The sequence below is a fragment of the Hemicordylus capensis genome, chromosome 4 (assembly GCF_027244095.1).
Source record: "Hemicordylus capensis ecotype Gifberg chromosome 4, rHemCap1.1.pri, whole genome shotgun sequence".
Taxonomy (NCBI): Eukaryota; Metazoa; Chordata; class Lepidosauria; order Squamata; family Cordylidae; genus Hemicordylus; species Hemicordylus capensis.
Genome location: NC_069660.1, coordinates 211,286,808 through 211,306,764, shown reverse-complemented (window position 1 = coordinate 211,306,764; position 19,957 = coordinate 211,286,808). Strand labels below are relative to the sequence as shown.

The following is a 19,957-nucleotide window of genomic DNA, read 5'->3' as shown; positions in this document are numbered from 1 at the left end:
TATTTGGTTTAATTGACGCAGACACAGATTATCCAGTGGCTCTTCCAAAGTTCAAGGCACTCCTTAATATTACCAAGTCCTGCTGTTAAAAAACATCTTCTGCTCAACCGACCTCCAAGCATTTGGAGTCTTTCTACCAAGTACAGTTAGAGGACTGCTCATTCTTGCAAAAATATCCTATGCCCAACTCCATTGTTGTGGAAGCTGCACCATCTCAATCTAAGCATACATCCCTGTCCATTCCTATTGACCGGGAGCGACGTAAATTAGATTCTATTGGTTGTAGACTCTATTGCACTTTGGCTCTGCAATTGAAGGTGGCTAATTATCAAGCTTCCATGGGCCACTTTAACCTTTTCCTGTGGGAAAAGCTGAGTCCCTACCTTGACCTGTTTCCTCAAGACCAGAAATACCTTGCCTATGTTATTAAGAAGGAGGCCTCCCATTTACCGAAACAACAGCTTTTTCCAATCACCAAGCTGACTATGCAGCATGTACTATGGCTGTTGCCCTACACCAGCATGCTTGGCTGCAGTCTTCCAGACTGAACCCTGAGTCCCAAACTCACAGTGAGGACCTCACATTTGATGGGGAGGCCCTCTTTGGATCTAAAACTGAAAAGACAATGGAGCACATCCATAAGTTAAGAAATACTGCACATTCCATGACCCTGACTTCCACTCAGTCTAAACAATCCAGACTTTTTAAATGGAATAAACCATCCTTATATAAATCTTCTTCACAGTCTCAGGGCTTGGAACATTCCTTTCATTCTCAGAAACCGTCACAGTATAAGAAGCCTTCTTATTTCAGCAACCAATGGGCTACTAAATCCAAGACTAAACCATTGCCTTTTCCAAGGTATGCATGACGACTTCATCAGCCGAATTGGTACATGGCTGAGGCCATGTATCAACTTGGGAGACCATTATATCAGACGCATGGGTGCTCACTATTAGTTGTGTGGGATACGCAATATAATTTGTGACTCTCCCACCTATGTTTGTTCTTTATACTGTATGTTCTACTGTTGTGCTACTAGAGGAAGTAAAAGCTCTTCTTGGCAAAGACACCATAGAACCCGTACACCCCCAGTCAAAGGGACAGTTTCTTCTCCCAGTACTTTGCGGTCCTGAAATTGGACAGTGGATTGCACACCATACTCGATCTCTGGGCTCTCAACAAGTTTGTCAAATACAGGTGGTTCAGGATGCTCAAAGAAATCACTCAGCTTCTGTCAGAAGAAACTTGGTTTGCATCCATAGACTTGAAAGACACTTATTACCATGTAACTATTTGCCCACAGCACCTAAAGTACTTGTGTTTTTGCATAGGCTCCCAACAGTACCAGTTCAAGGCTGCCCTTTCAGCATCTCCTCCATCCAAGGGTGTTTACAAAGTGCAGGGCAGTGGTCATTGCTTTTCTGCATGAACACAATGTCCAGGTTTTCCCCTTCTGTGATAACTGGCTTCTGGTAGCAGAAACTCCAGAGACTCTAGCCAACATCCGCACTACCCTGCACCTTCTTGAGAACCTTGGCCTCCAAGTCAATTTAAATAAATTGAACTTGGTCCCCTCATGGATAATCCACTTCACAGGCATAGTGTTCGACTCCACCATGAATCAGATATACTTGCCCTGAGAGTGGGCCCCAAATCTGTCTTCTCTGGCACATCACATACTGGCTTGCCTGGATCACTCTGCCAGGACTCTCCAGAGACTTTTAGGCCTCATGGTCTCAACCACAGCGGACCTCCCACATGCACACCTGTGGATGTGGGTGATACAGCACTGGTTCCTAGACCATTTCAATCCAAGAATCCCAATAAAAGCAACTACTTATGCCCAAATTCATTCACTGCTCCCTTCATTGGTGGATGCACTGGCAAAATCTAGAGTGTGGCACATCGTTCATTGCTTGCCGCCCCCGACAAAAGATGATAATGATAGATACATCACAATCTCCCTGGGGAGCTCATTACTCCAGATTTCAGCTGAGTGGGCACTGGTCCCCCTCCAAAGCTTGGCATCATATAAATGATCTCAAACTGTAGGCAGTCTTCAAGGATCTCAAGGGGTTTCTCCTGCACATTCGAGGCTGCTACACTCATATACAGACAACTCTAGTACCAAGTCCTGCCTGAATTGGCAAGGCGAGATAGGTTCCCAATCCCTCCTGACTCTCCCTCTGTCTCTCTGGGGGGACTGGGCAATATCGCACAAAATAGAACACTCAACAGTCCACATCCAAGGTCAAAAGAATTCTAATGCGGACGTATTCAGTCGCAGGACTGTAGTCTCCCATGAATGGCAGGTGGATGTAACTTACCTCCACAAAGTGTTCCACAACTGGGGTCACCCAGATGTTGACTTCTTTGCCACAGAGGACAACTGTCATTGCCACCTTTATTGACTGAGAGTGGGAAAAGGCAGACACTCCCTCTGGGATGCCTTTGCTCTCACAACTGGGGTGCCCACTACATGTACATTGTCCCACCAATCCCACTTCTCCCTTGGGTTCTCCACAAGATTTAGAGGGAGAAGCTTAGAGCAATCATAATTGTTCCATGGTGGCCAAGGCAGCCTTGGTTCCTGCTACTCCTCTCTCCAGCATCCGGGGGTTGGAATAACTTACCTCTGTCTCCCCATCTCCTTTCCCACCAGAATGGATTGATTCTCCAACCAGATATACAGTCTCTGCATCTCACAACATGGCTGAACATCCCATAATGAATTCTGAACTCTTGAAAGTTCTGCAGGTGTCCAGGAAACTTGCAACACAATGGACGTATGGGTTTAAGTGGAAAAGGTTTGCATCTTTTTGCAAACAACACTGGCAGGACATGAAATCACCTACCACATCCTTACTGTTCTATCTCTTGCATTTAAAAAAGTCAGGTTTAACTATTTTCTCCTTGCAAGTCCACATGGCGGACATCACATCGGTGCTTTCGCTTTCATGTGGTTGCTCCCTCTTCAGAGATCTGACAATTAAACTGTTTTTAAGGGCCTAGCTCATACTTACCTGGGCAAGCCTCCACTTACCCCTTCGTGGGACTTACCTCTTGTACTTACCTGATTGATGTACAAGCCCTTCGAACCCATGGTGATTTGTGGCCTTGACCATCTGTCGTGGGAGACTATCTTTTTGGTAGTTGTCATGCCAGGTGAGTCAGTGAGTTGTGGGCACTAAGGATGGACCCACCCACAAAGACAAAGTTCAACTCAGTCCTTACATTGCCTTCCTTCCAAAGAATTTGTCCTTGTTTCATAGAGCTCAGGACATTACTCTTCTGGTATTTTCCCCAAACCCCTCAAATCGGTACTACACACCCTGGACATGCAAAGGGTACTGGCTTTTTATATACAGCACACTGCACCTTTCAAGAAGATGAACTTCTCTTTGTTGCCTACAGATGGGATGCTGTGGATGCTGTGGATGCTGTGGATGCTGTGGATGCTGTGGGATGCTGTGGATGCTGTCCATGTGTCCAAATGTTGTCATGTTGTATAGTAAACACAATCACCCTGGCCTATTGGTTGGCAGGCAAACACATGCAACTACTGGTCCATGCTCACTCCATTCAAGCAATATCATCCTCGAATGCCTTGAGTAGGAACCTGCCTCTGTCATTCATTTGTCATGTGGCTACGTGGGCCTGTCCTACTTCATTCATCTGACACTGCACTGGAGGAGAGGGTGCATAGGGATGCTGTGTTTGGCAGGATAGTGCTTCAATCTATCTTCCAGTGACTGCCTTCCTGCCACCAGGTGAGTGCAACTCAGCTTGTGATGCACCTATTGGTGTGATCAACAGAGACCATGCTGAAGAACATCAGGTTGCTTACCTGTAACTGAAGTTGTTCTAGTGATAATCTGTCAATTCACACACCCTGCCCCTGCATCCTCCCTGCTGCAGTCTCTTTCAGATCGGTGGACACTCTGTGGGGAGACAGTGGCAATACCACAGAGGGGCAGGGCTCCTGCCAAAAAGCAGGGAAAACAGCTTTGGAAGGTTCCCGAAACAGCTTCCACGCAGGCGCAAAACCCATTGATATTAATCAACAGATGACCACTAGAATTGCTTCAGTTACAGGTAAGCAACCTGATGTTACAGTGGAAGCATATCCCTGACCCCCAGGGATGTCTTTCTGCTGTCAGAGGGTGCTTTCAGAGCATTGGGAAAGCTCCAAAATAGTTGTCTTATTGTGCAAACATGTTTTGGAAGCATGGGGACTGGTGTGGAGGTTAACACCACGTGTGACTGTTTGAAGTATGCACACAACTTTACTCAAGATGTCAGCCATAAAGCTTAATGTTTAAATTGTTGTAATGATTCAGTATCCTTACTGAAGGACATTGTTTTAAAAATAACTATGTAGTTCTTAGTATTTAAATTTTAAAACATTCTCTTTTTTTTGAGGATTTAAAAATATTTTTTCCAGCACACAAAGAAGTTAAACACAAAACTTTCTAAGATCTCTCAAAGGTATGTATTAATATTAGAATTCTATATATTTTCTAACACTTTCTGTCTCAGAATGCCCAAAACTGATAATGGTTGATAAATTACAGTAATCTTCAAAAACAGAAACGTTGTACAATTCCCTCATTGCTTTTATATTAGACTTTTGAGAAATCAACAATGTTCCATATCCTCTGGATGTTTTTTCTACATGCATCCACATGTTGCCTAGTCCTTCCCAGCCTGCCAGTGTGCCCCCACCGCCGCAGCAGTCATCAGTGAGAAACTTCTGCTAGCAAGCTCTGAGCATTAAGCTTTAAAATGTGAATTTTTAAAAACAAGTATAGATGACCTTAAACCCTGTTAAATTGCAAAACTGGTTTCTATATGTATCTGATATTTTAGAATATAACACTGCTTGAGTCTTTGAGTAATTACTTTCCTTTAATGAACACTATACAGGCTTAATCCTGTGTTCCGATGTAATGGGCCTAGATGCCACTGTGCCAAAAATCTAGTTCTTCCCACCCGATGGCTAGATACCTCTAGCTCTTCAAGCTTATAAGTAAAAAGTAACACTTCCTTACTAGTGGCACTCAGTATACAGATAGCATTATTTAATTTTTAGATATGAGGTGTCACGTCTCTGTGCAAGGGATTATTCTTAAGGACCTTTTGGTCTTACAAATCTGTTTGTGAGTCTGGTTATAACAATGTGCTTTGAATACCTCATTTAAAGTCTTAAATGGCTGGAGACCAAAATATCTAAAAAATGGCTTTCTTCCATATGAACCTGCCCAACAACTTTGTCCAACTTTTGAGGACCCCCCCCCATTGTTGGAAATATGCAGAGCCTTTTCAGTGGAGGCACCCAAGAGCTGGAGTTGCTTCCCAAAGGAGGTCCATCTTTTTCTGCCCAGTTTTAGGGAGGTGTACATAGTAAGGTCATTCACACAACCAATATTCATTTATTTTATTTATTTAACATATTTTTAAACCGCCTAAAACGTAGGTCTCTGGGAGGTTTACAACAAGATAAAAACAACATTAAAACATTAGTTAAAAACAAAAACAAGAAATTTAAAACACAACAATTAAATTTTTTAAAAAACAATTTTCTAAAACAACATTAAAAACAATCAAAACAATATGAGGAGGGCAGTTGGGAAGGCAGGTTCCCACTTGCCTCCCCACACAAGATAACCCTTCCTCTAAAGCAGGCATCCCCAAACTGCGGCCCTCCAGATGTTGCTGAACTACAACTCCCAGCATCCCTAGACACAATTTTTTGTGGCTGGGTATGCTGGAAGTTGTAGTTCAGCAACATCTGGAGGGCCGCAGTTTGGGGATGCCTGCTCTAAAGGCTCTGCTGCTTGCACAGCACACTAGCAGCAGAGACAGGAGCCAGAGGAGGAAGTCCTCTGGCATCCCACAATGCACCATGCCAGGAGCATAGTGCAATGTGCATTGGGGGATTTCTCATTGCCAGGCGTTCTTGCCTCCTGGCTCTGTGAGGTGCGGACTTCCATCTCTGGCTCCTGGCTCTGCCGCTAGCATGCTGCACAAGTGGCAGAGCCTTCAGAGGAAGGGTACACCTGGCTGTGCACCTATGTACACGTGTACATCTGGCTCTGTCTGCAGGCAGTCCGAGTGGTCACATGACCGGGGAGTGGGGTAGAAGGTCGCGCTCATGCCTTTCTACCTCATTATCTTATTGATTTATTTAATAGGATCCATCTTATTTATTTATTTATTTATTTATTTATTTATTTATTTGTTTATTTATTATTTCTCTGTGTAAAGCACCCTGAGCCATTTTTGGAAGGGTGGTATAGAAATCAAATCAAATCAAATAAATAAATAAATATTAGCTCAGGTACAAAATCTGGGCTACCCTGGTACATAGCGCCAAGATCGGAACCAATCCCTGCACTCCACACAAGCAGTTCTTTCCAGGTAGGGCTGTGCAAGCCTGGGTAGGGCTGCTTGTGTGAGTGACCTTATTGTTTGATTGTAATCAGCTTTTGTAAATTATCATTTTTAATTGTGTTACATGCCACTACTGATTTTCTATCCCTTCTATCCTTCTTAAGATAAATTTAAAACAAAATTTTAATTTTGTTGGTTTTATTTTGATGGTATGTCTTTAAAAACTATTGCAAAGGGAGGGTGTATTTGATGAAAATAAACAACAAAATGAGGTGCTGCTACAGTGTTGTGAGTTGTGCAGATAATACTATAGTGACACCTTCTGATAAGAAACAAGCATTGCAATATAGTTATGTTATACAAACAAAAGGAAAAAGCATGTGCTTCAGTCCCAAGAAGATATTATTTAAAGAGGAATCTGCATCTTCACCTTCCATTAACTAGGCATATTGACTGTTTAACCTTCTAATTAGCTATTTCTCTTGTCTTTTAGGTAAGAGAACAGAACAATATGAATGCAATAACTAATTTAAAATAAATCCACAAAATTAAAGCAAAAAATGAGAATATGGCTAAGAATTTTACTTTGAATATTCAAAGAGGGAAAACTGGGACCTGACTGTGAGGTTTCATGAGTGGGGAAAGTGGCTTAAATTGATTGCTATTCACTAGGCTCCAACTTCTAGCTGCCTAGAAGAAACTGGGAGGAAAATGTTGCACCCCTAAAAGAGATCAAATGGAGTAATGAAAACTGTTTACCTTCATAATTGTGTATTAACTGCTAATAATGGCAATAGATACAGTAGTTTAAAAGTAATAAAATCCACAACGAAGTGTATTTAATTTTAAATTGAATTGCAAGCAAATGGGTGTCCTAATGAACCCCTGTGTCAATGTAGCTCTAACCAAATTAAGTGAAATAATTTCCATCATGAGCAAACTAAATAAGTGCAAAGTTTCAAACAGACCAGCCTTCCTGGGAAAAGAGATTTTCTTGGATGATTCAGCTGCAGGAATTAAATAGTAAAGTTCACTATACAAGTTGCCTTAGTTCTAGTTTAGGGCAATTAGGTTAAGCTTCGTCTAACCTTCAGGTCAAGGAAGAAAGGGATGCCGCAACATCCGGAGGTGTTTATTTAGGGCACTGTTTCCCATATGTCTGATAGCTGAAGCATGCTTTCCCCCTTTCAATTAAAATTAGAGGCACACTTCGCTTTGACACTTGAAAAGGTTTTCTTGGAGAATGCATAATAATGACTCCGACAGAGAGGCAATGAGCAGCCTCCTCTCAGGGAAGGTAATTCTGCTCTGTCTTTATCCAATCACATCTGGTGAAGAGAAACAGTAGAATTGCTTGTCCCGAGCAGAAACGTACTCAAAGGAGGCAAGGTGAGAGCAGTGATTCCTGCAGGGATAAAAGGAACATCCTCCTCCCAGAATGGGCAATTCTGCTGCATCTCTGCATCAAAAGTGATGGAATGGCAATCATACCCATTGCAGAGACGTAGCAGAATTAGTTAGTCCCAGCAGAGGGGACTAAGGAAGGAAGCAAAACAGAGGAGTGAATCATAAGAACACAGCCGCCACCCTTTGCTGTGAGTGGGTACTTTGGCCTCACATCTTTTAAAAAAATATATTAGCTTTTGTAGCTCCCCTTTTGTTTACTATTTTATAATTTATTATGCTTCTAGCACACTCTCCTGTCTATAGGAACATTGGAAGCTGCCTTATATCAAGTCAGACCCTTGGTCCATCTTTCACAGCACTGTTTACACTGACTGGCAGTGGGCTCCCTCTAAGGCGTGCGCATGTGTGCATGCTCACAAGCGATTTGATGTCTGCTCAGTTAATTTTAGATCCCGCTCAGGTTGAAACAAGAAGGCCCCACTTGATACTGCCACCCAGAACAACACTAATTCTGCACACAGATGAACAAAATTAGAGAGAACATTGGTGGGCTATCCAAAGTTTCGGGCAAGAGTCTTTCCCAGTCCTACTTGAAGATGCCAGGGATTGAACCTGGGACGTTTTGCCTGCAAAGCAGATGCTCTACCACTGCACTATGGCCTCATCTCTCATACAGCTCCATCCCCCATCAAGAACTCAGGGTGGCACATGTGGGTCCCCCCCCACTCCATTTTAACTTCACAACAACCCTGTGATGTAGGTTAGGCTGAGAGAGTGACCGGCCCAAGGCCAGCCAATGAGTGTCATGGCTGACTGGAGACTTGAGTGTGATTCAGCACACCTACCTATGACAACATACCGAGGTAGTTCATACGACCTTTGAGAATGCCTGCAAGAGTGGGAAGGGGGGAGGTAGGATAGCACCTATCTTTGCCCCAGATGATCTGGCATAGTCTTGGGTCACGTGGCTTGTGTACCCACACAACCAACGCTTCTGTGAGCTGTGCGGCGTTCTTGAGGCTGGAAGGACTGCATGTAGCCCGAGCATTCACATGACTCTATACCTGGGTCATGTGAACCAGGGCTTGCACCCTTTTACCCAAGTATATGGTCGGGTAAAAATCACTAGCTACCCGGGAGGGCAGTGCCAGGACTAGTCCTGAGCATCAAGTCTGGGTATGGCTGTTGGTGTGAATAGCCTTACTGACTTTCCATGTGTTCTCAGCAACTGCTATTCAGAAGTATCCTGCCCCGAACATGGATGTTCCATTTAGGCAGTATGGCCAATAACTTATTAATAACTGCCCTGGTGGCGCAGTGGTAAAACTGCCGCCCTGTAACCAGAAGGTTACAAGTTCAATCCTGACCAGGGGCTCAAGGTTGACTCAGCCTTCCATCCTTCCGAGGTCGGTAAAATGAGTACCCAGAGTGTTGGGGGCAATATGCTAAAATCATTGTAAACCGCTTAGAGAGCTCCAGCTATAAAGCGGTATATAAATGTAAGTGCTATTGCTATTGCTATTGCTAATAGACCTATCATCCATGAATTTGTCATTTCAAACAAAGAAATCTAAGCTGTCATTATGATATCTCATGTTAATAAATCTCATACACTGATTATGTGTTATGAGAAAAAGTGGTTGCTTTCTGCAGTCCTGAACCTACTGCCACTGGGAAGATAGCAGAGAGTAGGTCTCCCACTCTACATCTCAGAGTTCTCCATTTAGGACCTATGGTGCCATTGTTCTCCCATGCTGTGCTACTGCTCCAGCGTCAGCCTCATCTATTTAGGGAACTAGCCCACTTTTGCTCTCTATAAGTGACACCTTATGATCATGGCCCAGTAAACATGAACTCACAGGGCTTGCTGGATTGTGGCCCATTGTGTATTGGCATCAGTCCCGACTGCTAAATATGAATTGTGCTGTTAGAATCGATCCTGTTTTATTCTTTTGCCACTTCTCAAACATTGCTCTACCCTGAATGTATTGCTATACTCCCTCAACTGTTACTCCTTGTAACATATTTAAGGAACACATTAAAATGCACGCTAGTTTCAAGGGTCAACACTTTCTTTAATTTATGCATTTTATTAAATTTCTCACCCTTTGTCACTGAAGCAAGGAAGAAAGTCAGGCGTTGAAAGCTGCACCAAATGCCTGTAAAGAGGGGACCGCAGCCAAGTTTAGTAACCTTGCAGGAGTGAATAATGAATCAAATGGAGCAGCAGGACTTCGCTGGAAGGTGAGTGTGTGTATGCTCTTTTCCCTAATGTAAATTACAAAATGACTAGATCAATTATATTGACTCCCTTGTATGAAATCCCTTCCCTTCCATTTTTTTTAAACAGAATTTTAGCAGGCTTAAATGTATGAATCCCAGCAGATGCAACTGTATGCTTAAATGGAATGTCTAAAAGCATTAACTGTGAATCATTTGGGCAAGGCTGGAGTTCTTCAAAACACTTCGTCAGCACTGGCCAAGCAAAGTCTTTCTGTAGGAGATGAGGGTAGGCAGCTCTGCCACCATGTAAATGAGACAAGCTTGAGATATGATGAATCTCCTATCTCCTTTTCCTACTCAACTGACACTTGCTTTGAGGGAAGGTTGTAAATGCAAGAGAGATTGTGGTATAATTCCTCAGACTGGCGTTTTTGCCCCCCAGTCACTATTCGATTATCTTCCAAATTGCTGTGTTTCAGAGAGATAAAGATTTTTTATGGCTTGCTGACTTGAAACAACTAGAAGAGCCAGAAAGAGAGAAGGCTAACTGGCCATGCATAGTAATTCTATTGGTAAATGACAAAATCTTTGTTTGTATGACATTTCCAAAATTACTACAGAAGATGAATCTAAAATATAAAATGTCACATTTGGCATGCAAAACTATCAAAATATATTTCAGTATAAAATTCATAGAGGCGTTTAATTTAGAATGTGTTTAATAACTCAGTCTGCCTGCATCAGTAATCCTGCCTTGAGGTTTTAGAAAGATTGTCTTATTCATTCACATGATGTTAATTTTCACACACACACACACACACACACACACACGATTCTGAAGCCAAAAATATTAAGGTTAAATCTTCATTGTTAATTAAGATTTTTCTAATTTAAATGAAAATAATTGTCATTCACATTAGTTTGTTAAATATGGCTTGTGTTGAAAAAGACAAAACAAAAAAGGTTTAACTACTTCAAGTGTTTATTTAACTGCTTAATTTAATTCCACAAGCTTTCTATCTATATGGAAATATGCTATCTCTTCCATTATAATCCAAGGTAGGATTTTTAAAAAGGGAGATTATTGGTCACTATAGGCTTAGATCATGAGACTCTGAAACACTTTGTCAACTGAAGCATATTAAAATATTATGTTGTGTTCTATGAGATGCCATATTAAATAACCTTCTCTCATAATCATCTGCCTTACCCTGAAATGAAAAAGGACAAAGTTTAATGCATTTTAAATACTACAGAGGTAATTTAGGAAGCCATTAACAAGAGTATGGGATCTGATATTTGATTTCTGTTAATCCATAGAGAAACAGCAGAAGTTAATTAGAAATTCCATGTAACTGAGGATTTTGTTAAAAACCTGAAAGGTTCAGCTTCTAAATGTTTCTAGTCCGCATGTTTGCAGAACAAATCATGAAAAAGGTAACAGCAAGATGTTCTAATGTCTGATTCTAATCCCTCAAACAAGCTGCAGTCCTTCACTATTTATTATTTGAAATCTCATGATTTGGAAAACCATCTCGTGATTTTTGAGAGTTCGATTAATTAACTGGAAATTAGCAGTACAAAGGCTGAAAGACACATTTGTTATCTCACCAACAAATTCCTAAAAATGCCTTCTCGTAAAATGGAACATATAAACATCTGAGCAAGAGACGAGTTGAGAAATTTCCCCTCTGGAAGAACCACAGGGAGAAGAAGAACAAAGAAATGTCCTATTCCTACCACGTCTTGAATGTTTTAAGTCAGTAGAGATGTTTATTTATTTATTTTATTTTTGCATTTATATACCGCCTTTCATTAAAAGACAACCCCAAGGCGGTTGAAGGGATTCTTAAGGGTTTTTAACTATTATCAGCTGCCCCTGAATCAGTGAGTACTAGTTACATTGGATTAGTTGAATCAGATTAATTCATTCTTCTACATTAAGGCATGTTTAATAGCTATCAGTTATTCTGAGATGATAACCTCAGGGTTGTTTCAGTTTTTATATTTCTATGAGTGAAACAAGGGTTATAAAAGAGACTCAAACGATATGCTACACAGAAATATGGGCTCTACCAGCCCATGTCTCCCATCATGTCTCCCAGGTAAAACTGAAAAATATGTGAAGTGGTATCACATCATCAGCATTTCTCTATTACAGTTCACTGGCTGTTACTTTTGGGGGAAAGGGAAATGCTAACATGATGCTATCACGTCACATTTTTTTCAACTACATATTATTGGGGAGTTAGTGGTACCCCCACATTAGTCTATTATTTATTTATATTCATACTCTACCCCTCCAATCAGTGCACTACTGCTTGAGACAACTCACAAAATTAGTAAAGCAGATAAAGGAATATAACAGAGCACACAGATGCTCTGTGTGGGGGTTAGGACTGGCACTGGGAGGCAAGTGGGGGCCGTGGAGGCAAGCGGTGGGCCACGGAGCTGGCATTCAGCCTGGCGATGGGCCCGGCCACAGAGGTGAAGCGGCAGCGGCGGGCCTGGCTGTGGCAGCGAGGCGGTGGCGGGCCCAGCCTGCCAGCCTGCGGAGGCCGGGCAGCGGCGGGTCCGGCCACGGAGGCGCCCATTGAGACAAGGTGCCCATGGGAGGCCGGGCTGGGAGGGAACCGCGCAGTGGGACTTCTCTGTTCACTGCCTGGGAGGAGGAACAGCGGCAGTGGGGCCTAAGGAGGGCCTGGCCTGTGGCAGCAGAGGTAAGGGGAGGGGAGGGCAAGAGAGAGAGGGGAGGGGAAGGGCAAGAGATTGGGGGTCAAGATTGGGAGAGTGGGGCAGGGGGAGGGAGAGGGCAAGAGAGTGGGACAGGAGGGTGAGGGAGGGCAAGATAATTGGGTGGGTGGGGGAGGGCAAGAGAGAGGGGGTAGGAGGGAGGGAAGGGGGCAAGAGAGTAGGGCAGGAGGGGGAGTGGGCTGGAGGGAGGGGGGAACAGCCTGCCCCAAAGAGCACACAGATGCTCTGTGCGGGTCGGCTAGTGTCATTTTATTTGTTGATTTCTGTATATTCTATGGAATGACATAAGAACAGCTCTGCTGGACCAGGCCCAAGACCCATCTAGTCCAGCATCCTGTTTCACACAGTGGCCCAGCAGATGCCACTGGAAGCCTACAGGCAGGAGTTGAGGGCATGTCCTCTCTCCTGTTGTTACTCCCCTGCAACTGGTACTTAGAGGCATCCTGCCTTTGAGGCTGAAGGTGGCCTATAGCCCCCCGACTAGTAGCCATTGATAGACCTCTCCTCCATGCAGTTATCCAAACCTATGACTACACAGCTGAGAATAAATCTGAACTGTTTCAAACTAGAATTCCTTATCCATGTAGGCTTGATCTCTGTACAGTAATTCTGAGATACTGTAATCCCAAGACGATTTCTGAATCCTGATTGTATAAACAATCCATTTTTGTACAAGTGCCCTTTCTGTTGCCTAGCAGGAGTTCTCCTCTTATATTTTATCTATCCATTAATAGCCATTCTTCCCCTTAGGTTGACTGGTCCAAAAGTCCTCAGCCTATTCAGATCCAACTGAAATGCTTACGAGGCATCAAGGACAAAGTGCCCCAAGGCAGCTACATCCTCAAGGTTTCCCTTCATGGACGACTTGGTGGTAAAGCGCTTCCCTGGGCCCAAGTAGAGGCTCAGCAATGGGCTGGAACAACATTGCCAGTAAGGCACAATGGGAACTTCTATGATGTGGAGATCTGTTTCGACCAAAGTGTCCACATAGTAAGCAAAGTTTCTTAAATAGGATTTATTGGCTGGGATGGTTTAAAATATGTCTAACCATTCCTCTTTTGGCAACATATATATTTCCTACATTCCTTTATGTTCCTGATCCATTTAGAATTTTAAGGTACAGTTTGGGTCCATGCAAGCTCTCTTCTTCCTTGCCCAGCCCACACAAATGCATCCTTCCTCACCCATTTCAAATATGCCAAATATATAGTACACTATCTCATGTGGCATTGTCAGCCAAGTTTAGATTTTGCTTGCATTTTTCTTATCTATGCAGCTTGTCAGCTATGTAATTCGATTTGGGTAAAGTAGCTTTAGAATAATAAATGAGCGAGTGGGTGTATATAAACACATGAACGCCCAAATCCTTGTCTGAGTTTTTAGCTTCATTGACCCCTATTTGCTAAAAAAGCAGCATTTGGATTATTTTGGAAGAAACCCAAGCACACTCAAGGCTATATTTTGTGACTGAGGCATGCATATTTTGTTTCCAAAGCATGCTGTGTGGGGCAGGATTGTTGTGTGTCATTTGCTCCAGTGGCATTGAGGCAAATGTTTGCAACTGGTTGAATCATTTGGTTTGGAAGAACATTGTGTGAGAAACATAAGCTTATTTGGTTCTCTTCAATTGTTCTGATTGCTATGGATGTGTTTTTCTGGGCTTGCGCCTATTGTTATAGTTAGGATATTTAAAACCATATACAAGCAGCTCTTGAGCACACAAGTTGTTGAAAAACCAAGAAGACAATAATAATAGACACTACTTCTCAGTAGCATTAAGCTGCAATAAATGCCTAGTTTGCAACAATGTATAGCTCTGTTTGCAAGAAATGAAAAGGGTCCCTTGTGTTTGGCAATTTCAGGGGTAACTCTGAACATGGATGAACTTTCATCAGTCTTACCTAGGAGGAGGAGGCACTGGAAGTGGCTTCAATAGCAGCTACACTTCCCTGCCTCTGCCAACTTATTTAGATGATGGGTAGCTAGCTAGAAGGAGACAGCAGCACCTTCATCCCCCCCCACCACACACACCCCAACTGTTTTGTTTTTCCACCTGCTGCCCATTCAGAGTGAGGGCAATGTGATACAGGAATTATTGCCTTCACTCTGAATTAGCTACAGTTGTCCTCAGTAATGTTCCCATGCTGCCAATTATGACTAGACCTTTGACATTGTGACATCATCACATTAGCAACATAATTCCTGGATGGTTGGAATTATGTTGCAAGAAGGAAGCCTCAGTGGAAAACAAGAAATTGTGCCAAAGTCGCTGCAGGGGGGGTGGGGGCAAACAGGCAGGAAAAAAGGTAATCTTTAGGGGTCTTTGAGGGAACTTTTGAAGCACCCCTAGTAACCCTTTTGTGCCAAAAATGTTTGTGCTATTTACAACAGATGATGATGGAAGACTTCTGGATGTGTCTCTGCTGCTATAGGGTTCACAAATAACCAGGGCAGTGTGGATTATTTTGGAATAAACTCAAGCATAGTTGTAGCTCTGAAAAATACATGAGACACTGCAGACAATTCTCAAGTGCTTTGTAACTTTATTGGTCTTCCTAAGCAAAATAGTTACATAGATGCTCTTTGCAATGTCATCCAAGGTGTCTTTAAAAAGCTTTCAAATCTGAGGTTTACGTCTCCTTTGATCCTCTTTCATGTTTCCCCCCACACCTACTTGGTTGTTAAAGTAGAGGAGAATGTTGAAAAGAGGTATTTGTAATGCAAATAAGTATTCTGGCCAATGTAGACTTTACATTCACATTACAAAGCAATTGAAGTATGATCTGTTTTAAGTTTTGTTTGTGAAAATGTCCATAGTGCAAACAAGAGATGGGATGGAGAAGGGGGAAAATAGGGAAAAGATTAAATATTGTTGGGGCATTGCTGCAGGGGGTGGGGGAGAAAGAAGAAGTCAGTGGGGAAATGCAACAACACATTACAACCTTTAAAAAAGTATAACATCTGCCATTGGAATGGAAGTGTGTGGGGTGATGTTACGAGGCGGCGCTATCGTACCTCTCCTGGGACCTTCAAGTAGGGATGTGCATAGAACCGGCTGGTCCAGTTCAGTTTGAGTCCGGACCAGACTCGAACCTGACTGGACCAGTTTGGTCCAGCACCCCCTCGAACCGCCCCCCCCCAGTTCGGTTTGGTCCAGGGGCTTTGCGGATTATTTAAAAAATCAAAAAATTATATTTTAAAAATACCTTTTTCCCCTTTGGGGGAAGTCCTTGGGGCCGTGGGGGGGTGGTCTGCAGAGATTCCCCCTCCCCCCGCCGGCCTCCGTTATCACCTCCTCCGGCCCATTCGGCCGGTTGGGCCTCCATAGTTTGGCATGGCGGCCAAAATGGTGGCCGCTGTGCATGCGCAAATGGTCCCTGGGCGGTGGCAGGCCTCGCAGAGGCCATTTGCGCATGTGCGCTGGTGGAGAAAATGGCCACCACACCAACAAAAGGAGGCCTAAACGGGCCAAAAAAGGGTGTAAAATTTGCCGTGGTAGTGATGAAAAAGGCTGGTGGGGGGAGGGGGAACCTTCATGGCCCCCCCCAGCCTAGAGAAAGCCCCCCAAAGGGGCTAAAAGTTAAAAAAAAACACCAACCCCCCCACTTCATGACACCCCCCCAACCAAACGGGGGGGGGGTTTTCTAAGAGGTGCCAGACCGAACCGGTCCAGTCAGGTTCGAGTCTGGTCCGGACTCGAACTGAACCGGGCCAACCAGTTCCGTATCCATCCCTACTCAGTGTTATGTCTGCTTTGATCCTTAGACCATAAATTCTTTTGGGCAGGGACCTATCTCATTTCTGTATGTTATTCTGTAAAGTGCCATAAATAACTGATAGAGAGATAAAAGTAATATAAATAAATGAACAAACATTCCCTGAAAAAGAAGAGAGGCAGAGGTCTGAACCTGAAAAAGAAGACGGGCATAAGTCTGAACCTGTAAAGATATGTAGGTGTGTGATGGTAAGAGAGGAGTGGGGTACCTTGCAACAGGGAGACCCGTTGTGGGTTAATCATTATTAAGCTATTGTTTTAAGCTATATTGGCAAGTTAAGACTGAACCTGAAGAAAAAAGGTCATGTGAGCAAACTGGAGGTTGGTATTTTTATGTTTAGGAACTGCAGAAAGATAGAAACAGGTGAAATGCAGTGCTAGATTCTTGGGATTTATTACAGGAGAAAATACCAGACAACTAATATGAAGGGTAGAGTTTTGTTTTCATTGGCCATAATGCAGCGATTGGGGTACAATATAAATATGGCGGAAAATAAAATATGCATGCCTGATGTTGAAAGACGGCATACTTGTAACTAATACATTAGTGATATTGTTCCAGAACACTACATTCTTCCAAAAATAATAGCTCTCTAATGTCGGCAGAGTTGGTGTCAGCATGGGTTACCTGCCGCATGCAGAAAGCTCTGGTCATGTAAGCTAGAACTACCTTCAGGCTAGTCTGACTTGAATGTTGGACCTTGCCCAAATTATTTTTTGTTCATTCATTAGTATGCTTTGCCTAAGCTTGCTGGTTTCACTTTTTTATTCCCTTCTCTGTCCTCTTGTTTAGCTTGTCAGGTTCTTCTAACCAGATGATGGTAGTTTGTAAGGTCTCCTTTTGACAGTTACCTTCCTGAGAGTAATCTCACAAAGGCTTGAATGCTAAATGTCTTTCAAGTAAGATGTTGGATATGAATGTACAATGACATGAAACATCCCTCCCGTGGCTGTAGCTTGTGACTGTTGCTGGTGTCTATCTTATGTTTCTTTTAGATAGTGAGACCTTTGTGGACAGGGATCCACCTTTATTTAGTTATTATTTATTTTTCCTCTATGTAAAAGTTTGGGAACTTTTGTTGAAAAGTGATATACAGTATAAATATTCGTAGTAGTAGTAGTTGATACGTTGGATTGAAGGGTAACTTCATCTGGAGCCAACAATCAACATATATATAGAAAGCTTGTGAGGTCACTTCTTCGGGTTGGAGGAATTGTGGGTTCACTATTGTAGTATCAGCATCAGACTGGATGAACACAGCACCCACCTCCTTCCATGGGACATATGTTTTTGAACCTGCGAGTCCATGAGCATTTCACTTGGGCCATGACACTTGTGGTTCCTATATTGCTACAGTCACAAATCCCTAGAGCGCCAAACATCACTTCAGAACAGGCTCTGCCCCCTGTTTCATTAAGAAGACCTCCCAGAAACTACAACTTGAACTTTCCACTTTCTAACCCTGCAGCATAGTTTCTCCCTCCCTTCCACTGCAGCCCTTTTAAGAGTTGATGTTGTATAATTTAAATATGGATAAGCAATATGTACCTGTCTTTTCACATACTGAAAAGCAGGTAATAAAACTGCAGTGAGCATGGGAAGATGTGTAACTCCCGTGACAATCACACCAAAATGTACAAATATCTATCCAAAAGTGCTGGACGTACTTCAGGGGTGGGGGTGGGGCTTGTTTTGGTTATTGCAGGGTTCAGCTTGCAGAGCGACAGAAACTGTAAAATGGTTTGAAAGAGACCATGGTGGAAAACATGTTGACTCTCAAGATGCTAGTAGCTTCCAAATGAAAATCCTCACAGATGTACTTAATAAAAACATGGCTCAATATATTGTGGGATACTCTGAAAATTGTAAAATTAAGCATATATGTCCATATAAGACAAAACCTGCCCAGAGGGAACAAAGTTTTATCCAACATGGGGCATTGGTTTAGACATTGGATTGGTTGTTACAATCTAAGTAGATTTGAGAGATATTTCTTTGCAATTATACTCTTAACATTGGATTCAGCAATAGGGAATGATCTTAATTATGGAATTTGGGGGGACAAAATATTAACATTTAGTTATTTATTTTAAAAGTTCCTAGTCATCCTTAGTGCAAGACTGTTTTAATTGTTTTGTTCTGTTAATTGTTTTTAACATTTTTATACTGTAATTTGGATTATGTACACCACACAGAGTGATATATATCAGGCGGTATATATGATAGATAGATAGATAGATAGATAGATAGATAGATAGATAGAGATAAGATAAGAGATGACATACAACATTTGATGATGTACAACGAATACAAAACCACAATAAATAAATAAAATACAAAACAGCAATAGATCACGACTATATTGCTGGTATATTGTTTATTTGATAAATGTGATGAAGAGGTGGGACAGCCTGTAATGTATAGTATGGTGCCAATTGGTATTTTTCTTATATATGAAACCATGGCAGGACACACACACACAAAATGAATGTGTACCACAGGCTATGACAGCTCTATAGTGCCACCTCCTCAAAGACTTTGAAAAGGAATCACCTGCACACAGCCTGGGCCATAAAGTTCACAGCTACTAATGGGAAGAGATTCATATATCCTTAGATTATGAAGAGTATATCAACCACAGTTAATATTTATGTGCCAATGTGGCAAGGTAGCAATGTTGTAAGAGTAGCTAGGTACCATTTTGCTTTACTTAAGGGAAATCCAGGGTGAATAAAACAGCAACTTTTCAAATATGACATTTAATCCATGCATGTAAATCAAACTGTAGGAGGAATCTATTATTCATTATTAAAAGGGCACCATATTTTTATTATACTGAAAATGAAACCCAAATGCTGTGAAAAATTTAGTGGCTTCTCTTGAAGTTTCAAGACACTTATCATCCAGTCACTGAGCTGGTGCTGGCACTCATTTTAAATTATAGCTACCAAAATAATAAGCTTAAAGTTTTTGGCTTGGGATGGAGTTGGGAGAAGCATGTTCAATTTCATTGCAAAAGGTAAATTTATTTTTAATGTAAAGCTTCCTAAATCCATATCACGGTACAGTTCCCTGGTAATGTTCAGAATGAGATCGCTATGAGAAATATAGTTCATATCCTTGTCATTATTAGTCACGCCCACAATTTTCTTCCCTGAAGTGCTTTCTGAAAGCTACATATATCAGAAACTGATTAACATGACCTAAGGTATTAATTCTTAAAATATGATGAGACCACATTTCCCAAGCCTCTATTTTCTCTATGTCAGCATCTGACTAGGAGCTAAGATGCTTTTAATAGCAACACAATGATGTATTATTAGTTAAGCCAGAGGAAAACTTTTTTTAAAAAAACAATATATATTCTGGCATTAAGTTTCAGCACAGCTTAAAAAATATGA

The 19,957-nt window shown here is 42.2% G+C and overlaps 1 protein-coding gene across 1 annotated transcript in view; it reads left to right on the top strand.

The window, feature by feature from the left end:
- LOC128323509 (uncharacterized) overlaps positions 1-19,957 on the top strand; it is a 309,256-nt gene that overhangs the window by 99,936 nt on the left and 189,363 nt on the right. Inside the window, exons 8-10 of the mRNA XM_053246776.1 lie at positions 4,448-4,491; positions 9,924-10,047; positions 13,531-13,770. Coding sequence (XP_053102751.1) covers positions 4,448-4,491; positions 9,924-10,047; positions 13,531-13,770 — 408 coding nt within the window. The remainder of the gene's footprint in view (positions 1-4,447; positions 4,492-9,923; positions 10,048-13,530; positions 13,771-19,957) is intronic.